Source organism: Gallinula chloropus (genome assembly GCF_964237585.1).
Source record: "Gallinula chloropus genome assembly, chromosome: 9".
Classification (NCBI taxonomy): Eukaryota; Metazoa; Chordata; class Aves; order Gruiformes; family Rallidae; genus Gallinula; species Gallinula chloropus.
In genome coordinates, this window is record NC_140094.1 from 22,292,915 (window position 1) to 22,315,468 (window position 22,554).

General features: G+C 41.7%; 1 protein-coding gene across 1 annotated transcript in view; it reads right to left on the reverse strand.

Moving 5' to 3' along the window:
• The window catches only part of THSD4 (thrombospondin type 1 domain containing 4), a gene marked incomplete at its 5' end in the record, with an annotated part of 228,208 nt that overhangs the window by 178,315 nt on the left and 27,339 nt on the right, over window positions 1-22,554 (reverse strand). Inside the window, 2 exons of the mRNA XM_084268361.1 lie at window positions 2,482-2,584; window positions 19,974-20,403. Coding sequence (XP_084124487.1) covers window positions 2,482-2,584; window positions 19,974-20,403 — 533 coding nt within the window. The remainder of the gene's footprint in view (window positions 1-2,481; window positions 2,585-19,973; window positions 20,404-22,554) is intronic.

Consider the following 22,554-nt stretch of genomic DNA (forward strand, 5'->3'; position numbering starts at 1 on the left):
CTTCTATAGATGTAAACTTCCTCACAGGCTTTATGGTTGTGTCACTGTGATGTTTTCCCTCTGTCACAACTGCCCTTAAAGTCATTATGTGCTATTGGTTCTTCAACACAAACTAGGGCTTTTTCATTAAATACTCTAAATTCATGGGGTTTATAGTCCCTTTAATATGGCTTTTTTAATAAAGACAAAAGTTTGTGTTGGAGCAGTCAGTAGCAGATAAAACAGGGGTTAGAAAGGCAGCTGCACCAATCTGAACAAGGCAGAAATAAAAATATCTGTATTTAAAAAACAGTAATAATTACACTTAAGTCACCATCAAGACATGGCTGTAAATTATGGTTTAGCTGCCCTTATTGATCCAACATAAATATTAGGAGCAAGCTGTGCTATGCAGGGGAGGGAAAAAGAAATGATCATGGCATGGTTTAGATCTCCTGAGTCATCTTTCCTGGCACAGGCCAGAGTGAGTCAAAGCTGCTGTGTAGGAAGCAAGGAGGTGGAGGTGGGTTGAGCTGGCCCAGCATCAGCTGTGTCTTGTCAAAGGCAGTGTGAAAAGGGAAGCATCAGAACTAATACATCATAAGTCTTTGGGGCCATGTTGCCATGCTGCCCACAGAATATGCCTTCAGCCATCTGCTTGCTGGGGTACCAAGCTCTTTTTTCTGCCTCAAAGCATGGTACAACGTGTCAAAGTTTAACAGCTCTGCAATCCTTTCAGGCAACTTCACAATGCCAAAGATGACTTGAACTAAAAGCCAGGCATATACTGAACATTCATAATTGGAGGTGAAGCTGCATAACTCTGCAAGTCTTCACTATGTCCCCAGCAGATAAAACCAGGAGTGACACATGACTACGTCAGAAACAAACATTATTAGACCAACCTGGAGCTTGATATGAACCGACCTGAGTCTGCACTGAGTCATGCTGAAATAAAAATAGGTACCATCAATTGTGAGTCAAAGCTGCTCATGTAAAGAAACTACAGAGAGCATGCTAGCATGGCTCAGTGCCCACGGAAACGTCCGCTGCTGGGTATAGGAAAAAGGAACTTAACAAACTTGCAACACTCCTTGAGTGCCCTGAAAAATAAATGAACAGTGACTTCTAATACTTCCTTCAGCACATACTTGGAAGGGTCTTTATTGTTACAAAACAGGCATTAGCCTTTGTGCAAGGAGGCAAGGCAGAGAACCGGAAAGCTGACTCAGAGCGAGCTGTTCACACAGAGGAGTCCAGCAAGGGATTCCCTCAGTCCCCCAAGAGCAATACAGTACAGCAGCACGTGCTGGCTTCCAGCTGACACACCCAGCTGCAGCCCTACACAGATGTGCCTTTCACTTCCAAACCTAGGATCAGGCTCTATACGCCACAGGACAGACTTATTAACAGCAAAAAATCACCAGCAGCTATCACCCTTTTCTCTTCCTAAACCTATTAGGATGAGTGGAGGGGGAATAAAACCAGGAGAACCATGAGGAATCCCTCCATCATGAAAGAAACTATTCTATTCCTTTTCCAAATGTCTTATTTTGCCTCCTTGTTGGAGCTGGGAAAGCAACTTAGCACGATGAGTTAATGACTGAAGGCAAGATATGCATAATCAGGAAAATCTTGCCACTACATCAATGTTAGGACATAGAGGGGCAAGGTATTGCCATAAAGATAAATCATAGTACACTGAAGCTTTTATTTGTAATGAAGTCTTCCAGCAAAGATAAATCCTTGCACATGCTGACTGTAAGACATGAAAAGGCATGGAATAATGTATTGCTTCTGTGCAACTGCGTGGCACTGTTCTCTATGCAGCTACTTACCCAGAAGGCAGTAAAAGCCATATTCAAGAGACCCTTACAAAATACAGGCAAATTTGTTCTCCTCAAGCCTAGAAAGAGTAAGTAGATGGGCCTGTATCCTGCCAGTTCAAGTAGTAGGGGTGAGCCTGTGCTTCTGTTTGGAGGGGAGACATCACCCCCAGCGCGCGGCACAGAGCACCCGCAGTGGGCTGGGAACACGGGCATCCTGGTACTGTCCCACTAGGGATTCCTGCCAGGTGCCAGAACGGGCTCAGAACCAGACAGACACAGAACCATACAGACTAGCCTGCACACATATTTCTCCAGGCATAGATCCTCTTTGGTCTTTGAAGTTTTGTGGAAAGCAACTTTTCAAAAACGTCATCAAAAGTAAGTACATCACAGAAGGTAGTTAGCAGTGTGGCAGCTGAAATACTGTTGTGACACTGTACAGAACCAATGGCATACCAGTCTAAGTAGGACTTACATGCTTTCATTCCTGTAAAATATAAGAAATATTGATGTAAGACTATCTACTTGGCTGCCCATGAATAAATGCAGCAGACAAAGAGAGCAAAATGAGCAAGACTGAAAAGCCTGACAGCTTCCACTGAGTAAGAAATCACATTTGCCTTTCCAAAACACAGTCTGTAGAAGAACACAAAACCAAGTTGACTTCCCTTACCTTCTGCAAAAGGTTCCCATTCATAAAATCGACCCATAAATGGCTTGTTGTTGTATGATGCACATTGCACTTCTCTAATATTTCTGCTGCTTTCAGGACACATCTGTTTAAATAAAAAAAAGTCAAATTGTAATCAAAACCAATGTTGTTATTGCTTTCTTTTTCATTCACTTTAGAAGGTTAGTGAAGGCCTTGCCAAATTCAAATCCAGCTGAACATTATTATCAGGAGTCTCTAACACAGGTAACAAACAATGTGCTTTTAAGTACCAGTATCAAAAATGCCTGTAAAAAACATAAGAATTTGTGGAGTTCATGGAGCAACAGATGCAGAAAAAGACAAAATTTTTATTGAGCTGTCATTTTTCTCCACAATAAGGCAACACCTCCAGATATAGTCAATCACCTCTGAATCATTACCTCTCCACAATAGCTTCATATTTTTCAGTATTAATTTTCTGGGCTCAGATTCAAGAGAGTTGAAACACTTAACACACGTGCTTCCACTGGTTATTAAAAGCTGGCCACACCAGCTTCCAGTTCTCATCCTGTGCTTCACTGGCACGTTACTACGTTTGCTTTTTCATCTGGACTGTCACAGCAGCATGACTTTGTATTCATTGGTGCCTTCAAATGCCAGCTTCAGAGCACTTGAAGCCACTCAGAGGGAAGATCTGCACAAAAACACCCATTCAGGCAGGGCAAGTGTTACAGATAGAAGGAACATCTTTCATTAGCTCACTTGTAATGCAAGCCTTTAGCAGACACGCCTTGCTTAGATGTGAAGCAGACTCCAAAAGTAAATACAAGTTAAATACTTAACTACTTAATTATGCTGTTCTGCCTGTATCCTGGCACGATAGCAGTTACAGCAAAAAGACTACTCTATGTGTGGGCACACACAAAGGGGAGAAAGACTTCCAGAAAAGGCAGGGGGTTAATCAGAACGATTTCTGAGCTTGGAGAAAAGAGACAAGCTTTGGTCACAGAGGCATTTTTTCCAGGTAGCCCTTATGTGATCAAAAAAGCTGCTGATAACACTGTTCAAGAACAGTAGAAACCACATGAAGTGCAGGGCTACAACAGCAGAATTTATTTTCTATAGGAGACACATTTTGAGGGAAAATTAGAGACAGTATTATAGGAAAGCTGCATGGCTAAATAACTGTCTGAAGGGAACAGCAAGAGAATCAGTAAGAACTCACTGCAACTGCAAGTCAATTACGTTTGTAGAGGGAGAAAGACTGATCATCTTTGCAGTGAAAGCCAGCACACCAGAGGTCCCAGAGGTCTTCTTGCTTTGTACCCTCTATCTATATATAAAGATGTTTGTAACTGGATCAGTGAGACGTTGGAGTCAAGAGTTTTCAAGTGGGCTATAAACTGTACCAAAGACATGCCTGGGGGAAGGTTCACAGACCACTTTGTCTTCTATTAGAATCACGGTAAGAAATCTTCTAGAATAAACATCAGCTCTGGCCAAACAGCCATCTGTGCTTCGTTCGCACACCCTTCGGAGACCTCCAAGTACAAGCAAACGCTGTTTTCCTCAACAAACCCTCTAATTAACAAAAACCCAACAACCACCAAACAAACCACCAAACAAAAAAGCTGCCCTGCAAACAGGCCCATGAGCCACCAAACTCCACTGGAAGGGCGGGACCAGAAGCCCTTCTAGTGCCAAGGGCTGCAAGCAACGAGCTCTGTTTCCGTACCCCCACCCCTGCGACACAGCAGCGCAGCCACCACACCACCCACCCAACCACGAGAGCAAGTTGAGGTGTTTCATGGACACCAACTACAGCACATGGCCTAAAGGTGAGGGGACAGGGCCCGAGCTGGCAGAAATTAAGGTCACTACATTGAGTCACAGCGGAATGACATCAGCTTGCCCCAGCAGAGAACCCAGCCTGAAGGGTTTCTTTTTGGAACACTCTTCCCTTTCTTTTGGCACACGCTTTCTCACAGTCTATTGTGAAGTTTTGTTGTTTCTTGTTTTTCCTTTTCTGAGCCTTGAGCTCCTGCTCTTCTGTACCAGCATTTCTGCTCATAAACCGTTTCCTGTACACCCCTTTCATACCAACTGCAGACAACGTATGAATAAAAAGATCAAAATAGTCACTGCTGTTGCCAAAAAAGAGTGACACTTGACCCTTCTAAGATCATTTTTATATAGCTACGATTTCTGTTTTTAAACTTACTGGAAGTTGCCCACAGGACAGAGGCCCCATTGCTTTAAAGCAGGACAAAGGACTGACAAATACACTAAACACTGTAGATCGAGCCCAAACCAGAAGAAAAGGCTAACTCAGTAACATCCCTGCTACTTTAAAAGTCCCCACTCAGTTGTCCTTCCTCCATTTCTTTCAAAGTGTAATCCCAAAATAAAATGTTGTGTAAAACTTGGAGTGACCTGGTCTGCAACAGCTCTGCTTTATCCTTTATGCAGATGATACTCGTTTGTTTATGTCTTTGAAAAACATTTTATGAAAGAGTTAAATGCAAGATGCAACTAATCAAACTTACTACAGTTCATGAAAAACCAAGGCTTAAGAGAGTTATACTACACGTGTACACTAGTTCACATCTATACATCATTTATGAACCCTCCCTAAATTCTTAATGCATAGCTCAATGAAAAGTCAGTTTTATGCCACCTGCTGCTCGGCCCCCTGAAAATGACATCCTGGAGCCTTTCTCAGCAGAGCTAAGAGCACCAGCACTTTCTCTTGGCCTGTGGCTTTTTAGTACATCTTTCAGTCAGAAAACCCTGCTAGCACTGAAAGGGAAAGCATCACCCTGCACAATCCAAAGCGAAGCGTTAGCGTGCGGGTTTCCAGAGGTCCTCATTTTGTATTCCTTCCCTGAGAGTACAATCTGTTTTCACACTTTGATTATTTACTCACTGCTTGTGCCACAAACACATACAGCCTGACTATAACACTCCTAAGATGACAGCAACAAGCATCTGTGAGAAGACAAGAACCCCAAAGAAAGCTTGTATTCCCCATGTCTAACAGCTGTGCCTCCCAGAATTCACCATTTGCTGCCCAGCTCCCCCGCAGGGCTGGGAGCTACTGGCAAAGCCAGGCTTCCCCACACACCCTGCCCTGCCCGGGTGATCCAGCACGCAGCAAGTCACACCCGCGCCCGGCTCGCTCACTGCCCATGATGGAGCCCCCACACCCTTCCTGATCCTCTGTCAAACAACCTGCAGCTTTGCTTTAAAAAGCAGGCATGGTGGCATGTTCACAGAGGAAGAATGTTCCTGTGGCTAAGACAGAGTACTAGGATTTAAACAACCTGGATCTCTTTCCAAAGCCTTCTGGATGCTGCTGAAAATACTTCACCTTATTGTGTGGTTCTCCCTCAGTTCCCCCTCAGTTACATGAGGGCATCAGGATCGTGCTGCCTGGTAGGGACTTGAAAACAATGTTTTGGTAAATAAAATGATGACTTTTAATGACAGATCTGGAATTCCATTTTTTCCTCAAAAGCTTCATTTTGGCTTGTGAATACTGAGGGAGTTATCTCAAGCTTTTCATAGAGGTTTTGATGTAAAACCAGGACATCTTCGGATGTTTATAAAGAAAGTAACCAAATCTCCTTGGAAAGCCAGGTCAGTGGAGGGCAGATTAGCAAAAAATATACATTACATTTACTAAAATAAACCTGAGATTCCATCCTGTCGAGACAAATCTATTATCTAGAAAACAATTCGCTCTTCTGGGAGAGGTTTTTTTAAAATTATTATTATTTCTGTTGTGCACTATGAAATTAGAAACAGCACCTAGAATTCCTAACTTTGTATGGGTTTAGAGGATGTCTCTCCTACTTAAAATGCCCTGCTTGGAAAAAACAATGCTGCAAATTAAGTGTGAGATGTTTATCCAGCTGAGTACCTTCCAAGGGCTGGGCACTGTCACACAAGGCAAGCCCCTTTCTGAGCTTCCCGTGCTGCACTTCCCTGCAGCTGGTTCAATGACTGACATCTCAGCCAACTTTTCCTCCTGCATTTTCAGGACGTGGAGTTAAGGGCAGCACACAGTGCTGTGCAATGAGGCAGGCAGTGCTTCACACAACAAACATTACAGAAGTGTCCCCTTGTGTTTTGGGACCTCAGGCCAAATTTCTTCAAATGCACCATGCCCACAGTTGATGGAAACTTTGCACTTTTGAAACAGTAGCTTTATTTGTGCCTCAATTCCACCTGAGATATGCAGGTATGAAAATACTCTGAGGGACAGCAACACACAGTACTTCTCTTTGTCAGCATTCTTAAAATGAACTGCTTAGCACAGCTCAGGCTGGAAAACAAAGACACCAGCTACTGGCTTCTTCGCTTTTGGGAAAAATTTGAAAAGCATGAGATTTTAACAAATCTTTGACACTTCAGTTAATTAATGAAGTGTTGGCAAAACACCAGGAAACGATCATCCTGCCAGCAGATGTGCCTCACGCTGGATGCAGGCCTGCCGTTAGCTGGAGTGTTCCAAAGCTGTACGGACATAATGCATAAACCGGCCAGTTCGGTCCTGAAAACACCTCTAGAAGGCAATTAAAACATTAACTAAGATTTTTGTCACTCTTTTCCCAAGGCCCCGTAGTCCTTCTGGGTTCTCTAGGCTCAGGCATGATTCTTAATCAATGTTTTATATGTGTGCAATACTGTAGATTAAATTCAGTCCAAGTAATCTGGTTGCACTCTAGTTTTCATTTGCACTGTGGCTCTAATCACATTCATCCTTTCACATTCCAAAGGATAAACACATCTCCAAAGAAAAATAATTGAAATACTTGTTTCTGAAACAGTAATCCAAAGATTCTTCTTCCATTTTCAGAGCATACTCTTTGAAGTGGCATGTCCTTGCAGTCTGGATACTATATAAATTCCAGCTCTTTACACAATCCACCACTTCTGCAGTGAAATTACACGCTGAAGGGCTGGTGCCTTGTGCCTCCTGAAACCTATGGAAGTTCCATGTCCATAACTGAAATTGGGAACTGGCATCCTTCAAGTTTTAATTCTTGTCCTAGTTGTTACTCTTTGCACTGCCAAGGCCTGAGCACACCTGTATCAGTGTTACTTAGAAGTTATTTAGAACAAAGGCAACCTGCTTTTGTCTAGCTGAGCACACACTTAAAGACAGCAACAGATACATTTCCACTGCTGGAGGATAGTTCTGATCTTTTCAATTGGTAAAAAACCACAAAGACAACTGTCTGCCAACTAAAAAAAAAAAAAAAAAAAAGTCTATTAAATGTGCCCAGATATCTGTGGCACAAGCATCAGGCAGATTTTTAATTCAAATGGAATTGGTGCTTCTGACAAATAAAAATATGCAAGAAACTTTAAAATGCAACATTTGAAACATTCTGTGAAGAACAGCTCCTCAGTCCAAATCCTGCTACCCAGCTCTAGCTACAGTCCCTGCCCACAGACAGCACACCATAAACCTATAGCTCTACCCATCTGTGACCGCAGCAGCATCCGGACAAGCGTATGAGGAACGAGCACCTGTACTGCTGAAATCTCAGCTCAGCCTCCAGTGATGGATTTACACCTACAGGTCTGTTGCCATGGCCATTAAGTTCAGTTATGACAATTGTCAGGAGCAGCTAACTTTTTGCACTAACTGGAGAGAGACTGTGAAGCGATACAAAGTCTAAGGGAGCAAGTAATACGGGGTTGCAGCCTTTCTCTTTGCCCTCACTGCTTTGAGGGGGCTGCCTGCCGTACGTGGAAAAGACCTCAGACGTGTGCACAACATAGAATCGTTCTATTTCTGCCCAAACAGCCCTCAGCTAGCAGTCAGCCTGGGGCTGGAGCAAGGAAGAAGCTCCATGGCCGAGCTGCATGCCGGGGTGCCTGCCTTCTCCAAGGTAGGCACTGGCTCCCGCTGCCACGGGGAAGGGAGCCGCTGCCATTAGTGCTTTTTGCCATTAGTGATTTCAGCTTGGCACCAAGGAAGCCACAGAACCACAGAATGTCAGGGGTTGGAAGTGCTCTGAATTGACCTAGAAAACTCTTAAGTGTTAGCCAACCCTAATCTTTATTAACTATGCAAGCTATCAGACAAGAATGGCTTTAATGCATAATGTGGCAAGTGCATCTTTTACTGCCTTACCTTTTTCCCCTTCCAGAGCACTTTACAGTTTAAAACATAGTATGTCTAATAATAGGGAAGAAAGATCAAGCAAACAGATGGAAAAAGAAGTATTTCTGCTAAACTTTATAAGCTTTTTAAAAATTCTCACTGACAGATCCATCTGATTAGATTGAAATAACATATTTTACTTAAGATTTTCAACAACTTGTAAAAGATTCAAGTCCAGCTTTGGTTTTAAATAAAATGTTAGCCACTCATCCATCCCACACAAAGTATCCAGACTGATCTAATGTCCATGACTGGAAACGTTTGGCACTATAAGCTTAGGAGGGGCTCACCAAAGAGCTATAGTAGGAAAATTAACAGTACAGTTCCACGACAGTACCAAAAATGTGTCAAGGAAATAATCCATTTCTGTTTATTGCTAAAATCTTACAAATGCTATTCCAAAAAGGCCCCAACAAAACAACAACAAAAGCCCAGTCTGAGAAATAATAATGGGTTTTCTACATCATCTAAGTTCAACAATTGGAAAATGGAAGACAAACACTGAAAACAGACCATGCTGGAACAGAGCATCATCTGGTGTAAAGCGATCTGCAAGTATGCTATGGAAGGCAGAGCTATGTCAATTCACACCTGCCAATGATCTATCTGGTTGACTGTTGCTAGCCTTTTTTTGATCCAGCAAAAGACCAGATGACTATCAACTCATTCCAAAGCCTTTCTTTTTCAGAAGGTAGTTACTCTTTTACTGTCCCAGATTTCTTTCAGAGCCCAGTTCCCCAAGCGAAGAAGTACTTCAGGACTGAGACTGCAGTGCACACAGGATACTCTTTACATGATCCCAATCAAGCAGCAAAAGCTTGGCATTTGCACCAGCAATCATAACTGCTTTGTACAATGGCTGTTCTCAGTCTCAGCAGTGGGATCATTTTCTATATAAATACGCTGCATTAAAGAGATCCACTAACCACAAGAACCCCTCTGTTCAGATACCTATTTACAGAAACGCTCCGTAACGCTCAAGGTGCTTCAACTGCACACTATAGCCTCAGTTCATGGGAAATCAGTGAGAGGGTATCTCCATTTTGACACAACCTGGCTCCAAGTCTAAAGAGTGCCTTAACATGGAAGCTTTCAGCCTTACTGCAGATTCAGTGCCTCATCTGTCTACATTCTTCAAAGACATCTGAAAAACAGAGCATGTTTTAACAGTCCTCCTAGAAAATGTGAGGTTTGTGTACTAAGGAGAGTTGCTTTAATATAATAGTAGTATTCTTTATGCTAGAAAAATCAGTCATACCTAAACCCTTTCTGAAAGCCACAACCCACATCAGCTTTGAAAGACCCAAGCCAAATACTTGATGCAACTCTAGTGAAATCAAGAGACTTAAAGCAACGTGGATATATCTAGTCCTCACAGTTTGTAGAAAATTATTCCAAAGTGATAAAACATCTACTATAGGGTTTCCAGCAGGTTTTTTAATTTCATTTTTAAAAGCATTGTTCTTATAGCAGCCTATTCTTTCCGGGATGCAGCTTTTATGTCATGTGGGTTTCACTACGTTACCCTTTTATTCTACCAGTTTCCTAAGTACATGGGAATAATCCTCTAACAGTTGTCTACATGAAACCCTGATCAATCTAAATGGAAATTCAATTGTATGCATTCCACTGAAATGACTGGTCTTTGCGTGGGAGGACAGACTACCTGAATGGTTCCAACAGGACTGAAAGTTTAGGGAAGCTTCTCAGTTGTGTTACCATGATATTCCACTTTTTAAATGAAAATATGTCTGTTTTAAGTGACAGCCTGGCAACAGAAATGTTTATGCAGTGTTCTACGAGGCAGAAATGTACAGACACAGATGCACAGATGTTACGACACCTAGGGTGAATTCTGGGAAGCCTGTTGAGAGAATGCATTTTGTTCCTTTTTGGTAAAAGAAAGACCTACAATGTGGAACAATTTGTTTTCCAAAAGAGTGAACAGTTGCAGAGCACCGTAAATGTCACTTAAAAATGACTCTGAGCTTGCAGGAGCCAAGTGTAATGGAATGACAGCATCGTTCCTATTTTAGAGTTCTTGTTTCTATCAAAACAGTTTCTGATACAACACGTTCTTACACTGTTTCTGCAATATAGGCTTTCTTCCTAGCTCACAGTACTGCAAGAAAAAAAGGCGCCTTAAACTAACTAGCAGATACAATGCTTTGGTATAGCTACAGCTGGTAGCACTGTCCATTTATTTATGAGTTCATCAAACTTAAACCATTCAGTTCAGCCTGGAACTTTCCACTCCTGGTATCTTACATTTTTTTTTTGACTGAATTATTTCATCCAAGAATCAGTCTAAAGAAAAACAAGAGGGGAGAAGCATTTTATTTTCCCCATTCTTCAAATATTCTGATAACTTTTAAATATAATTTAAGTGCCTGCTTTATTTTAATGAGTGAAATGAAGTCAGCCGGGCAGGGGGGTTTTGGTCAAAAACACATCCTCTGCCTTTTATATGGAAACCCACCCAAATACAGCCAGGCCATAGGACTTTGAAAAAAATGCTGATGATCATACTTTGTACGTGTTCAAGTAAAAACTTGCTCATGTTTTGCAGCTAAGCAACTGGAACAATCTATTTACAAGAGGCACGTTCCACATCTGAGGCTAAGAGAGGCTGAGAAGTTCTCCAGCAATTACTGGTACGTGCTCCTGAGGGCTGTACTAGAGACAGGCCCTGGAGATGACAAGGAGTCATCTCTCCTACTCTCAACAACACCTCAAGCCTGCTGCAGGATCGTGGAGAAAGTGAGGAAGCAGATGAATACAAATGCCTGTACCTAAAATGCATTAAATACCCCAGGAAAAAACTCAGAAATCTTGGGACTGAGATTCAGCAGGTGGGGCTGGATGAGTAAGACAGCTGAAGAAGGTCTGGAGAAGAAGGCGACGTAACTGATTGATACTGTAAACTGGAGAACCTAAGTCTAAGAGGGAAAGAATGGAGGCAGAAGAGATGGGGAGAAGAGATGGAAAATATCAGGCAAGGTGCTAAGGAAGTGAGAAGTGCAACTTAGCAAAAAATCCCCCAGGTTCTGCTAAAGGGAAGGAGGGCTGTGTGTGGAGGAATGGCAGAAACACCTGAGGCGAGGAAAACCTACCTGCATCGTGGCAAAGCACACTCCTTGCCCTGCAGTGCTGGCTAAAGGTACACTGCTGCTACCATTGGCACAGCTGCAATGGGCTGAGGAGTCCTGTGAACAGAGACATGTCACATGATGGTACTCCAGTTGTAAAGGCTTTTTTGGTTTTGTTTTGAAACTATAGAACTACAGACAGTAAAGTCACCTCAACTTAGAAGAGACTGCAACTACTATATGACTGTTCTGAAAGCTCTACAGCTTTGCAGGTTTGACTGTCACATTAAGAGAGTGCCACTTTGCTGCTCAAAGTAAAACGACCCACCATCACAGAAATCCACCATCAAAAAGTGACCTGAACTGCAGTCTCGAAACAGCTGTCAAGATAATCAGTATGCTTCCTATCTTTAACAAATGACAATGCAAACAGGAATGCAGAAAAACAGTACATTGCTTGGCTGGGAAGTACTTAAATGTTGAAGCCAAAGAACCAAAGATGGTTTCCAGAAAGAGGCAGAGGATGTTTCGCTGGCTTCTTCCCCCAGCAGATCACCCACTGCCTCTCCAACACTGTGGTGAGAAAATAACGTAGGGTTGGCTTTTCCACCAATGTAAGTGAAGAATTTGAACACAAACAGCCTACCAAGCCAGCACTAGAAAGAAACACTGCTTTATTAATTACACATGCATCTCTGCATGTGCAATATGCTTTCCACAGAGGTGTTATTTCTGGACAAGCACACAGCACAGTTGATGAAGTACAAGCAAAGGTGAGACAGAGCACTACAGCCTGGGGTTTTTTTTTAATATCGCCATGGCTTTAATTACTTCGGGGGGTTGCACTGCTCTGCATGCAGTTAGCTCAACATATCATATGCAAAAGTCTCATTTAACTGTCCTGGGCACCACAGGGCTTGTAGGGCCAGCTTTCCTTTGCACCAGCTCCAGGGGAAAGGGTGTGGAGTCATCTCCTTCAACACAGGCACTCTGTGGTTAGGCAATGGCACACGCGCTCACTGCAGGTAATCTTACATTTCTGTTTCCTACCTTTCTATATGAGCTCTGGCCATTTGCTGGTTTCCAGCCTTGCTTAAAAACCTAAAATTAACCCACCAAAGCAAACATTCCAGCCCCAGCATTGCTAACAGATCACTTCTCCTTCAGGACCGCTAACTTCACTTTGGCAGCTTCTCCTGCACTTTCTTCTTCCTCCACTCACCTTGGTCAGTACAAGAGATGATTGTGATTGTATTGGTGGATACTCTCACTGCAAGTTCCTGTATTTACGTAATTTATGTTCTTTTCCTGTTACCTGTCTTGAAAATGAACCTTTAACTTGTTCATTGTTATCAGCAGAACTGATCTAATCTCCTAAAAATACCAGAAAATAATTACTCCTTTCATATAGCAAAGCAGTAGGTGTTTTCTATACCTGCAATTAATGGGAATGGTTAACAAATGCTCATAAAAGCAACATTAAAAAAAATATTTGTAAATGAATTCAAGGGATTTCCCATGATCAAAGTTTCTAGACATCTGTAGCTTCCTCTGCTTCAAAAGCCTGGATGCAATTAAACTAACATATGAGGAAAAAGCAAACTTCTTGTTCAAATTATGGGAGTGTGGAATAATTAGGCACTGGAATTCCAAAGACTTTTCTAAATATGAATTGACAAAAAGAAACAAAGACAAGCTGGAATGCCTTAAAATATCTCCCACAACACTTGTCTGTATTGATACATGACAACTACTCAAATTTACAGTACCCTATAAACAAATCTACAAATATGTCAGGAATGCAACCGTCTGGTTGCAACTCTGAAGTCAGAGTTCTCATTGATTAGTTTCCTCTTTAAAACTTGGCACAGAGGTTATGTCTGAACAATAACCAAGTGATGCATCTAAATCACCCTGCAGTCATGTTTTATTGCTTCATTTCCACAAGCATCTGAATGAAGTTTCCAAATCACTCCACAATATTTCCAAGTGTTCATGCTGCTACTCAAAGCTGATGGAGTGGTTGGGTAGCTGAGGAGGATCTTCTCCTCTTCTCTCCTCCGTGCCACGTGCATTCCAGTCACTGTAAGAGCTGGACACGTAACTTCTTCAAACAGCTCCAGTTGCTATGTGAAACATGCCATTCATACTTCACTGGGAAGTTGGGAAACAAACGTTGTAGCCAACTGGTACCTTGTTAGTACACAGAAATGCAGGGCTGAATTTCCTGCTCTGCTTAGACACAAACTCATTCAACTTCACCATGCAACAGCCTCAGAACTGCAGCACAAAGCTCAGGAAAGAAAAATGCAGCTCAGCACCTCCTGCAGTGCCACAAAGCCCTGCAGTACTACTGTTCACCATGCCTTCTGAAGTACTCCTGTACACTAAAAATCAACAAAATACACATTGGGAAGTCGACAGAGCCTCTGGAAAATTCAACTCCCAGAGAGCCCAAGCTAAACCCCAAACTTACTAATGGCACTAAATGTACATGAATTGGCTACCTTTTAGGCTAAAATATGGAAACTATCTACCACACATAAACACCAAGCACAGAGAAGAGAATTCCAGAAGGTATTTAGGAGCAATAGCATGAAATAAAACACAGAAGTTGAAGACTTTGGTTCAGCATCACAAGGGCCATTCAGACATTTTTACAAGAGGGGGGATCTTTACATGGAGAACGATTTAACCATGGTACACTGTCCCCAGCTGTAGCTATAATGGTTTGCAATACCTCTATTTTATGTAAAGTTATGTACTGTTTCAAAAGCAGTACTATTATCTATGAAGTAAATGTAATCACAGTCAGCATAGGCACGTGCTGGATTTTCCAAGTTTATGGTGTGAATCCCACTTCTTTCATAACATCTGAGTGGAAAACACAGGTGAAAGGGGTGGGTGCCATACACTGAAGTTCAGGACTAGAAGCATGTCACAAATTGCCTCAATCATCATAGAGTTTGTTCTGCGTGACACAAGGCAGCGTGACGGTGGTTTCATTGCCTAATCGGATCAACGTTGGAATGCTTTCCCTGCAAAAATGTAACCATTCTACATGTAAACTGAACATTTCAGTTTCTTACTGTGGCTTTCTGATATTGCCCTCCCACATTTTGTAGCTTTTTACCACTGATGCATACTCTCAACCATTACTTTCCAGTGGAACAATTCTGTTTCATTGCCTTGAAGTGTTTATTCAATCCTGGGCTCTACTGTATTTTATTCATAGCTTACTAAATTGCCTTTGGAGAAAGACCAAAATCCCATCATTTCTGCATGGCATGGAGAGTCATCACAAGAACATGACAGATCCCACAGGCCACTTCTTCTCCCTGCCCTTAAGAATACAGGCTATGACTGGAGCCATGCTAGCAAATTTTTACCTGCACCTATCTTTTTGGTCTTTGTTTTTATAGTTCTCAGCACAACAAGGCATTAGAGAGTCTCTCTTGGTACCCTGGATGCTAAATTAGTTTAAAATAGCTTAGATTTATTACTCAAAGTAAGTAATTGAACTTTCACTTAAAAACCATAAGCCTATAGACTTCAAAACTTTCTGAACTGTGTGACTTTGGTCTTACAAAGATTTTACTAGATTAATAAGTTGTTAACCTAGTATTAATTAATTTGTGTAAAACAGCTAGCCTTGTGTGTTCTATGACTGCCAAAAACACAAAGCACACTTGTGGAATAAAGCTATTTGAGGGCATTTCTAAAGGTACCCCCAGGTATTTTTCCTAATGATTTAAGGCAGACAGTTGCCCATAACTACTTAAGTCCTTATGGGAATGTCATAATGCAAAATATTTTCTGATACAGTTGTTCTCAGTCATCAATGGGGATGTCATAAAGCCACAGTGCAGAGATGCAGAAGGAGCAACTGTGGACTGAGAACTTTATCAAAGATGTCTCTATGTGACTCTTCTGTATACAAGAGCAACTGACCAAACCACGTGGCACCTCTGTGCCGGTGCCTGGCAAGTTCAACCTGTATTAGTGACAGTGCATGCTGAATTAATATTGCTAATATCCTGCTGCACATATCAAAACAGTCAAAGAAACGACAGTGGAACCCAAAGAAACACAAGCTTTTAATAGGTTTCCTATACAGCCACGGAATGTCAGACTAGCAAATGTACACACAGCCCACAGTGTTGGCAGGGAAAATTCCCCACATAAAGCCGAGGTTAAATTTCCTCAGGAAAAGATATGTCATCATAACCCCACTTTGCCACTTATGTCAAACACCTACTCTATACAAATCTCAAAGCAAGAATAAATAAACCACACAGTAGCTCTTTGGGAATAAGAAGGGGCTGTTCAGTTTTCAAAAAAAAAAATTCTCATAAAAATCTGTATCCTTCTACTTGTCTCTGCCCCAGATCCCAGCATCCCAACTACAGGGAGGAACACACACATTCCTGCAGCTCCCCATATCACTGCTGAAAAGACCTGTATGGGAATTAGATTTTCTGTTCCACATAAAATTAAACATTTCCACTTCTACCTTTGTTAAAACATGAAACATTGGAAATGTTTCATTTTCTAAAGAGTAGAAAACTTTCAAAAACACTTGGGCAGAAGGCCAGCAAGCTGGTGAAATGGCCCAAGATCCCAGGTGCCAAGGGAGCCTGCCAATGTGCTTAGGTGACAGAAAAGCACTTGAGTTTTTAATGGACTCAACACAACACTGCAGAGCATTTCAATCCTACCTTATGAGGGCTCTGCATCAAAAAAAGCCTTCCAATGGAAAAGTTTTAACTCACACCAGTCAAAATTAGTTCATAATCATTAATCTTCTTCAGGAAATTAAATATATTAATCCCACCACGATAGACATTGGGACTGGCCCTGAGCCTTTTACCTTACCTCATCTCTTCAGCCAGAAAACCTCTCCCCATTTCCAAAACTCTTTTCAGATACTTTGCATTCCCGGTTAAGGTGCCATTCTCAAGTGCTCTGCACATAGGAGCACAGTTCCAAATCCAGAACTCCAGTTCAGAAACAAAAGCCTGCTACCAGAACAGCAGTATGTATAGCTGAAAGGTCAGGATAAGAAAGGAAAAATAATTACTGTTTTCTGATCCTATTTAAAGGCTCCTTCAAAGCACTGCTGAGTTCTTGCTAAGTACCAGGCACATAAAATACTGGGAAATGCAACATAGTCTAACTGGAGACCTGACAGTAATCCCTATGAACCAGTGGGTAAGCCAGCAGCTCTGAATGAAACCGGACAAGCTCAGCAAAATTTCATCCATATCTATCTGGCTGAGCTCTCAGCAACTAGTTTATCATACAGGTTAGCTTGGCTTTTGTAAATTCTTATAGAAGTAAAAGGATAAACTTGGTCAAGAATGTATCTCAATCCATAGCTAAAGACAATTCAGGGTTTATGTCCATTTTGCATTGCTCTTCATGGTGAAGCTCATATATGAATTTTTCTGCCTATTTTTTCATACCTCTTGCTGCACTGTGACTGAATCACACAACAGCCACTATTTTATTTTACAGGTTTTCTAAGCAGAGCATTTAAGTCATCATGATTACTCTCTGACTCCAGACTCAACTACATCAGCACAGTGTGGAAAGTAGGAACTACAGGAGAGGTAACAAGCTGTCAGGGTAAGCAGAGCCTTCTAGCCTGAACACACCACCAAGGGAAACACAGAATCACTGAATAGCCTGGGTTGGAAGGGACCTCAAAGTCCTTCTAGATCCCAGACCCAGACCATTCCATGGTTCTATGATTCTATGATCTGAATAACCTCCTTGCACTGCAAATCGCTTATGGTTGCGGTAGGATCTGTCAGTGGTGTTTGTGTGTACAGGACAGGTGTTTACTGCCTGTTTCCTGCGGAAGAAGGCGACAGGCGGCCCTATATTCTGAGGAGGGCATGTACAAAGGCTGTATGCAAGGTGCTGAGGAGGGGAAGCCACTTGTACCATAGGAAAATAGGTTTAATGACCTGCAGAAACACTTGAACAAACACAAGTGCTTCCGAGGCTCCCCCTAACCAAAACCCGCAAGGTTAACTTATGGACCAAGCTGTCAGTCATGGAAAATGAGTTCAGCTATTAATGAAAAAACAATAAATGTACAATAATGAGGAAATGACCTAATGGACCAAGGCAGATTGACTTAATTTGTTATTAATTAACTGCCCTTAGGAGAAACTGTAGAGGGAGTGGCCGAACACCAGGATAACCGTTAACAGAATACTTTCCTCTCAGTAAATCAGATTTTCATTTTCCTTGGTGTGTTCCAGGAAGAATTAAAAAAGAAAAAAGAAAAAGAAAGAAAAAGATACTGTTCTCTGCGTGCTGGCACGACCACTGGTACATGTCACTGCTGATAAATTAAATTAAAGCCCACATGAAGAAGCATTTAATCAGGAAGAACAAGCAAACAAAATGAAACACTATCAGCCTTGTTTTGCTCTCATCCTGGCCTTTTCACTAAAACTGTGCAGAGCAAATACTTCTTCACTATTAATTACTATGTTCTAGGGAGAAAAATAACCCTGAACAGCAATTACAGCTTCCCCAAGTGTAAAAGAATTGTTACTAAATAAAGAATATCACTATGTAGAGCTAAAATTAATACAAAAATATTTTCACTCCTGTTCCCTACTACCAAAAGAAGTTTGCTGATGGCCAGACCACTCATCACACTGACCTGCACGTCTTGCCACTGCCTAATTTACAAGCTCACAGCCCTCTTCTCTCCAGTCCATCTGTATTTCTCAACAAGTTTCCTCTTCAAACCTTCCTTCTCCATCACCTTGGCCATTTGGGATTGCTTCTTTCTTCCATCTCATTTGTAACTTACTCACCTCTCACCCCTTGCTCTCTGAAAAGAGATCTTTCCTACAAACTATTTTGTTACGTTCCTTAAGTCAGGCAGAATGCTGTCCAAATTTTTGCCTTGTTGCAGTGAGGGATGAAATAAATCCTGGGACATTTGTGTATCACTTGGACACCAGTGAGCAAATCTGGCATAGAAAACTTTCCAAACTAATGCCCATGTCCTAAGTTCATTTCCCATTCCCTTCAAAAAACAGAATGTGTTTTGCAAGAGAGCAATTTGTACCAGAGCCTTTTCTCAGAGGCTTCAAAGAGTTTTCCATTCCTGACAAAAACATTAAGACTTTCTTGATACTAGGTCTCTTCAATCAACTGCTTTAGTCTCCATCAATGGACTTTATTCATAAGTAAAACAAATGTAATAATGGCTACACTAAGAGGCAAAAAAGCACTCAACTGATTTGCTCAGGCTGTGGCTTTTTTACCCTGATCAAATGTTCTGTTGCTACATCTCCACTACGTAGGAGTTCTAAGAGGCAGAATATTCAGATGTGCAACCACACAGAAAAATATGGCCTGTTATGTCAACAGAGTGAGAAACACTCTTCAGCATCCTGCTTCTAATATCCAGGTACGAGCTTCTCCAGGTCTGCAACATGGAGTTAGAATACTAGCCCACATGAGATGCAAATATTAGGAAATTCAGGAAATACTACAGTGACATGTGCAGAAACTGAAAATCTTAGCAGGAAGAAAACTGCTTGTGGGGAGAGACAGCAAACCTCACCAGCTTCCCACACACAATGGGAGACTGCCCCAGAGCATGGAGCTACACCCAGTCCAACATGTTTTGAATGAAGTAATAACAGAGTAAGTTTTATTTAAAAAATAACACAGAACAGACTTTCTCTCCAATAAAGCAAGAATCCAAAATCAAAGCATGTAGATCTGGATTGCTGGAAAAAGTAGCATCTGTTATAGAATGGACACAGCAATATGGAAATACATTGGCCTGATCCTTGCTACTGGGTGCTGGCTCTAAATGTGAGTTAGGGCATGGCTAGCACGCCTACAAATATAGCCTTATCTTAGAACTAGAGAGCCTTCATAACATGGTCTACCCTAACTCCATTTTTCCATTTCTGACACAGAAATACATTAAACTTGCCTGTGACTCAGTTTCTCCCTCTATCAAGTCAGGATTACATATATTGGTAGGTTTAGTGACTGCTTAACATCCTTGAAGGTATGGTATTAGGTAATTATGGTATTATGCATCTGCTCTCATTCCCCAAGACACTTTTAATGTAAGTTCTCCAAATATTTCATTAAATTAATAAAAAACAATGTTCAATTTCTTGACTTTGTGAACATTTAGCATACTAGGGAAAACCAATAGCTGCCCAACAAATTAAATATAGGAAAACCAGACTTACATTTGTGTTGCAGAGTTTATATTGCTTGTAGGTGCCAATACACACAATCGCTGCAGACCTCTGCGGCTGGGGCTGACCCTGGAGAGCCTGGTGCGATACAGACCCGTGGCGGTTTGAGTCACTGCTCTGAAACAGGCTTTGAGACATGGGAAACGAAGAGGGCTGATAAACTGAGGGTCCCAGGACTTGATGTCCAGCCTGAGACCCACTATCTTCTTGATAAAGATTACCATGTTGAAGTGAAGGACTAGCTGCCTCGCTGTAAGTGTTCATGAGACTTGGGCTCTGATGAAATACATGGTTCCTTGACGACTGTCGCTGCCTCCGAAGTTTCTGAGGCTGCTGACCAGTATCAGTTTGTAAAGGTAAAATGTATGGCACTTTTCCATATCCATACTTTCCTGGACCAATAGGAGTTCTGTTTCTGCTTCTAAAAACAGAGAAAGAGAGAGAAAAGAGTTACTGAATTGTTAAATACTTCTGTGATTTGTTATTTACCAGTTATGCACTGCAAAGCGGCACGTAACCAAAAATTTCCATCCATTTTACAGAAATTATGTAGAAGCTGGAGTCTTGCTTGGTGACTCTGAAGGAGTCTACTGATTGAACTAAATCCTGGGCCTCTCTAGGCTGAGAGTCACCTAGGAAGTCTCTTAGTGTCCACTCATAAATGGTTAAGGTATGGTATAAAGGAGTAGCTTGGTGGGAAGCGATGGTTGTCCTTCTAATCCCTCGGACTCTCCTTTAAAATGGAAGCTCAGAGAATCAAACCTGTATTCCTAAAAGTCATAACCATGTTTCTGGGGACCTTGAGATACATAACAGCAGGAAATCACTACTGTGGATTTGAGTACTGACAGAAGAAAATTTGCATTTAATATGGCAAAGATCATTAAACATTTTGTATCCATTTAAAAGGCATCCTGTGCTACTAAAGAAAAAATGCAAAGAGGAGAAGGGTAAGGAATGTGAAAATATTACAGAAAGAATTACAGGAGAATATAATTATGGCACACCGTTTATTTTCTCTCCTTCTCTGGCCAGCAGATTTACCTTTCTTTTAATCTATAAATTGTAGATCAGCAATACCATCAATTAATAAGTCATGAGCCCTCGATTTCTGTTGTCAGGATAAAATCCTGCCTTGCAGTGTACGTCAGAGCTCACCAGTCCCCATCACTAATCGCCAGAGATTCAGGTCTGGTCTCTTGCACACAGGTCTCATCTCACTTGCAAAAGCCCTTGTGTTTTGGGTCATATTGCACCTGTATCAGCACTCATAAACAGCCAGTACTCCCCAGAGAACTGTCCTCTGCACACTCACAGCAACACAGTGGACTCAGTCTGGAACTCTGCTCCAAGTTACAAACGAAAAATCACAAACTTGTAACCACCCCATTCGGGTCATACCGTTCAGGAGGGCTAACCCTGACATTTCACCTGCAAGCAATAGGCTCATCTGCAAGTGCTTCTGTTGTCATTTCGTACAGCTCAGCATCCCAGCAGGCCTGCATTTCTATTGCTGCAGTCCAAAGAGTAAGTTGTCAGAAAAAGTTTTCTTCTGGTTCAGAGCAATGTGTGAATACAGCTGTTTTGGTTAACCTTTGCAGCTCAGGAGGGGAGGCACCATTAAAAGGTCATTTTCCTTCTGTCCATAAAATGTATTTAGGCTTTTTTAATATATATAAAATAGGCTTGAACTGCAGTGAAACCCGGAGGTTATAAACTGACATACTTATTTTCTAGAAACTGAAGCACTACAGATGTCAGACAGACACCAGATCAAAGAGACTTTTCTTTGGGTTTTTTTTTTTCTTGGGTTTGTTTTCTTCCCGTGTCTTATATTCTCCCAAGTTTCTTATTACATGGGAACCTTGGAAGTCATTTACTTAACTTCCTAGCTTTATGGCCACGTGGGGCTTTTGATCAATCTTCCTGGCTCAAGGGTGTGTGAACAAGAGTGTTGATTTACCCTGGCAGATAAGGGACCAGCACTCTTGAGCTGTTCATACCCATTAATCTGCTCTGCGACCATGATGGTCACTGTTGAGAGAGGGTTCTGGTAGTTACAGTAGAGAAAAGCAGTACCATGGGGTTTGGCACTAAGGGATGGGGAGAAAAAGCTTCCTGTAAGTGGGCAGGAAAGAAAGAGAAATTATGATTGGGAATTATTTCAGAAGTTGAGGCTAAAACCAACTTGATTTAAATGAGTAGCTTTGTGCTGTGTATTTTGTGTTTTTTTCAAGGGGCAAATCAATTGATTCCCCCTATGCTGCTGCTATTTTTAACGTAATACTTCATTTCTAAGCAAGAGTCAAACAAACTTAAAGACTGCAGTTTTCTTCTGAGTTTGACTGTTAATCGCCAGCTCAGGGTCGTGAATCGAACTGGAAAGAACTGAAGGACATGCAAAAAGTCGTGACATAAACAAGGACTACTCAGCTCAGATGAAATGATGGAATAGCAACATAGTAGTCTTAAACACAGAAAGACTAGTGTTTGAAAGAAGGACCCATGGCTGATAGCAGCCAGTGTCCAAAAGCTGTGGGAATTTTATCAAATGATTTGCAAAAATTAGGAA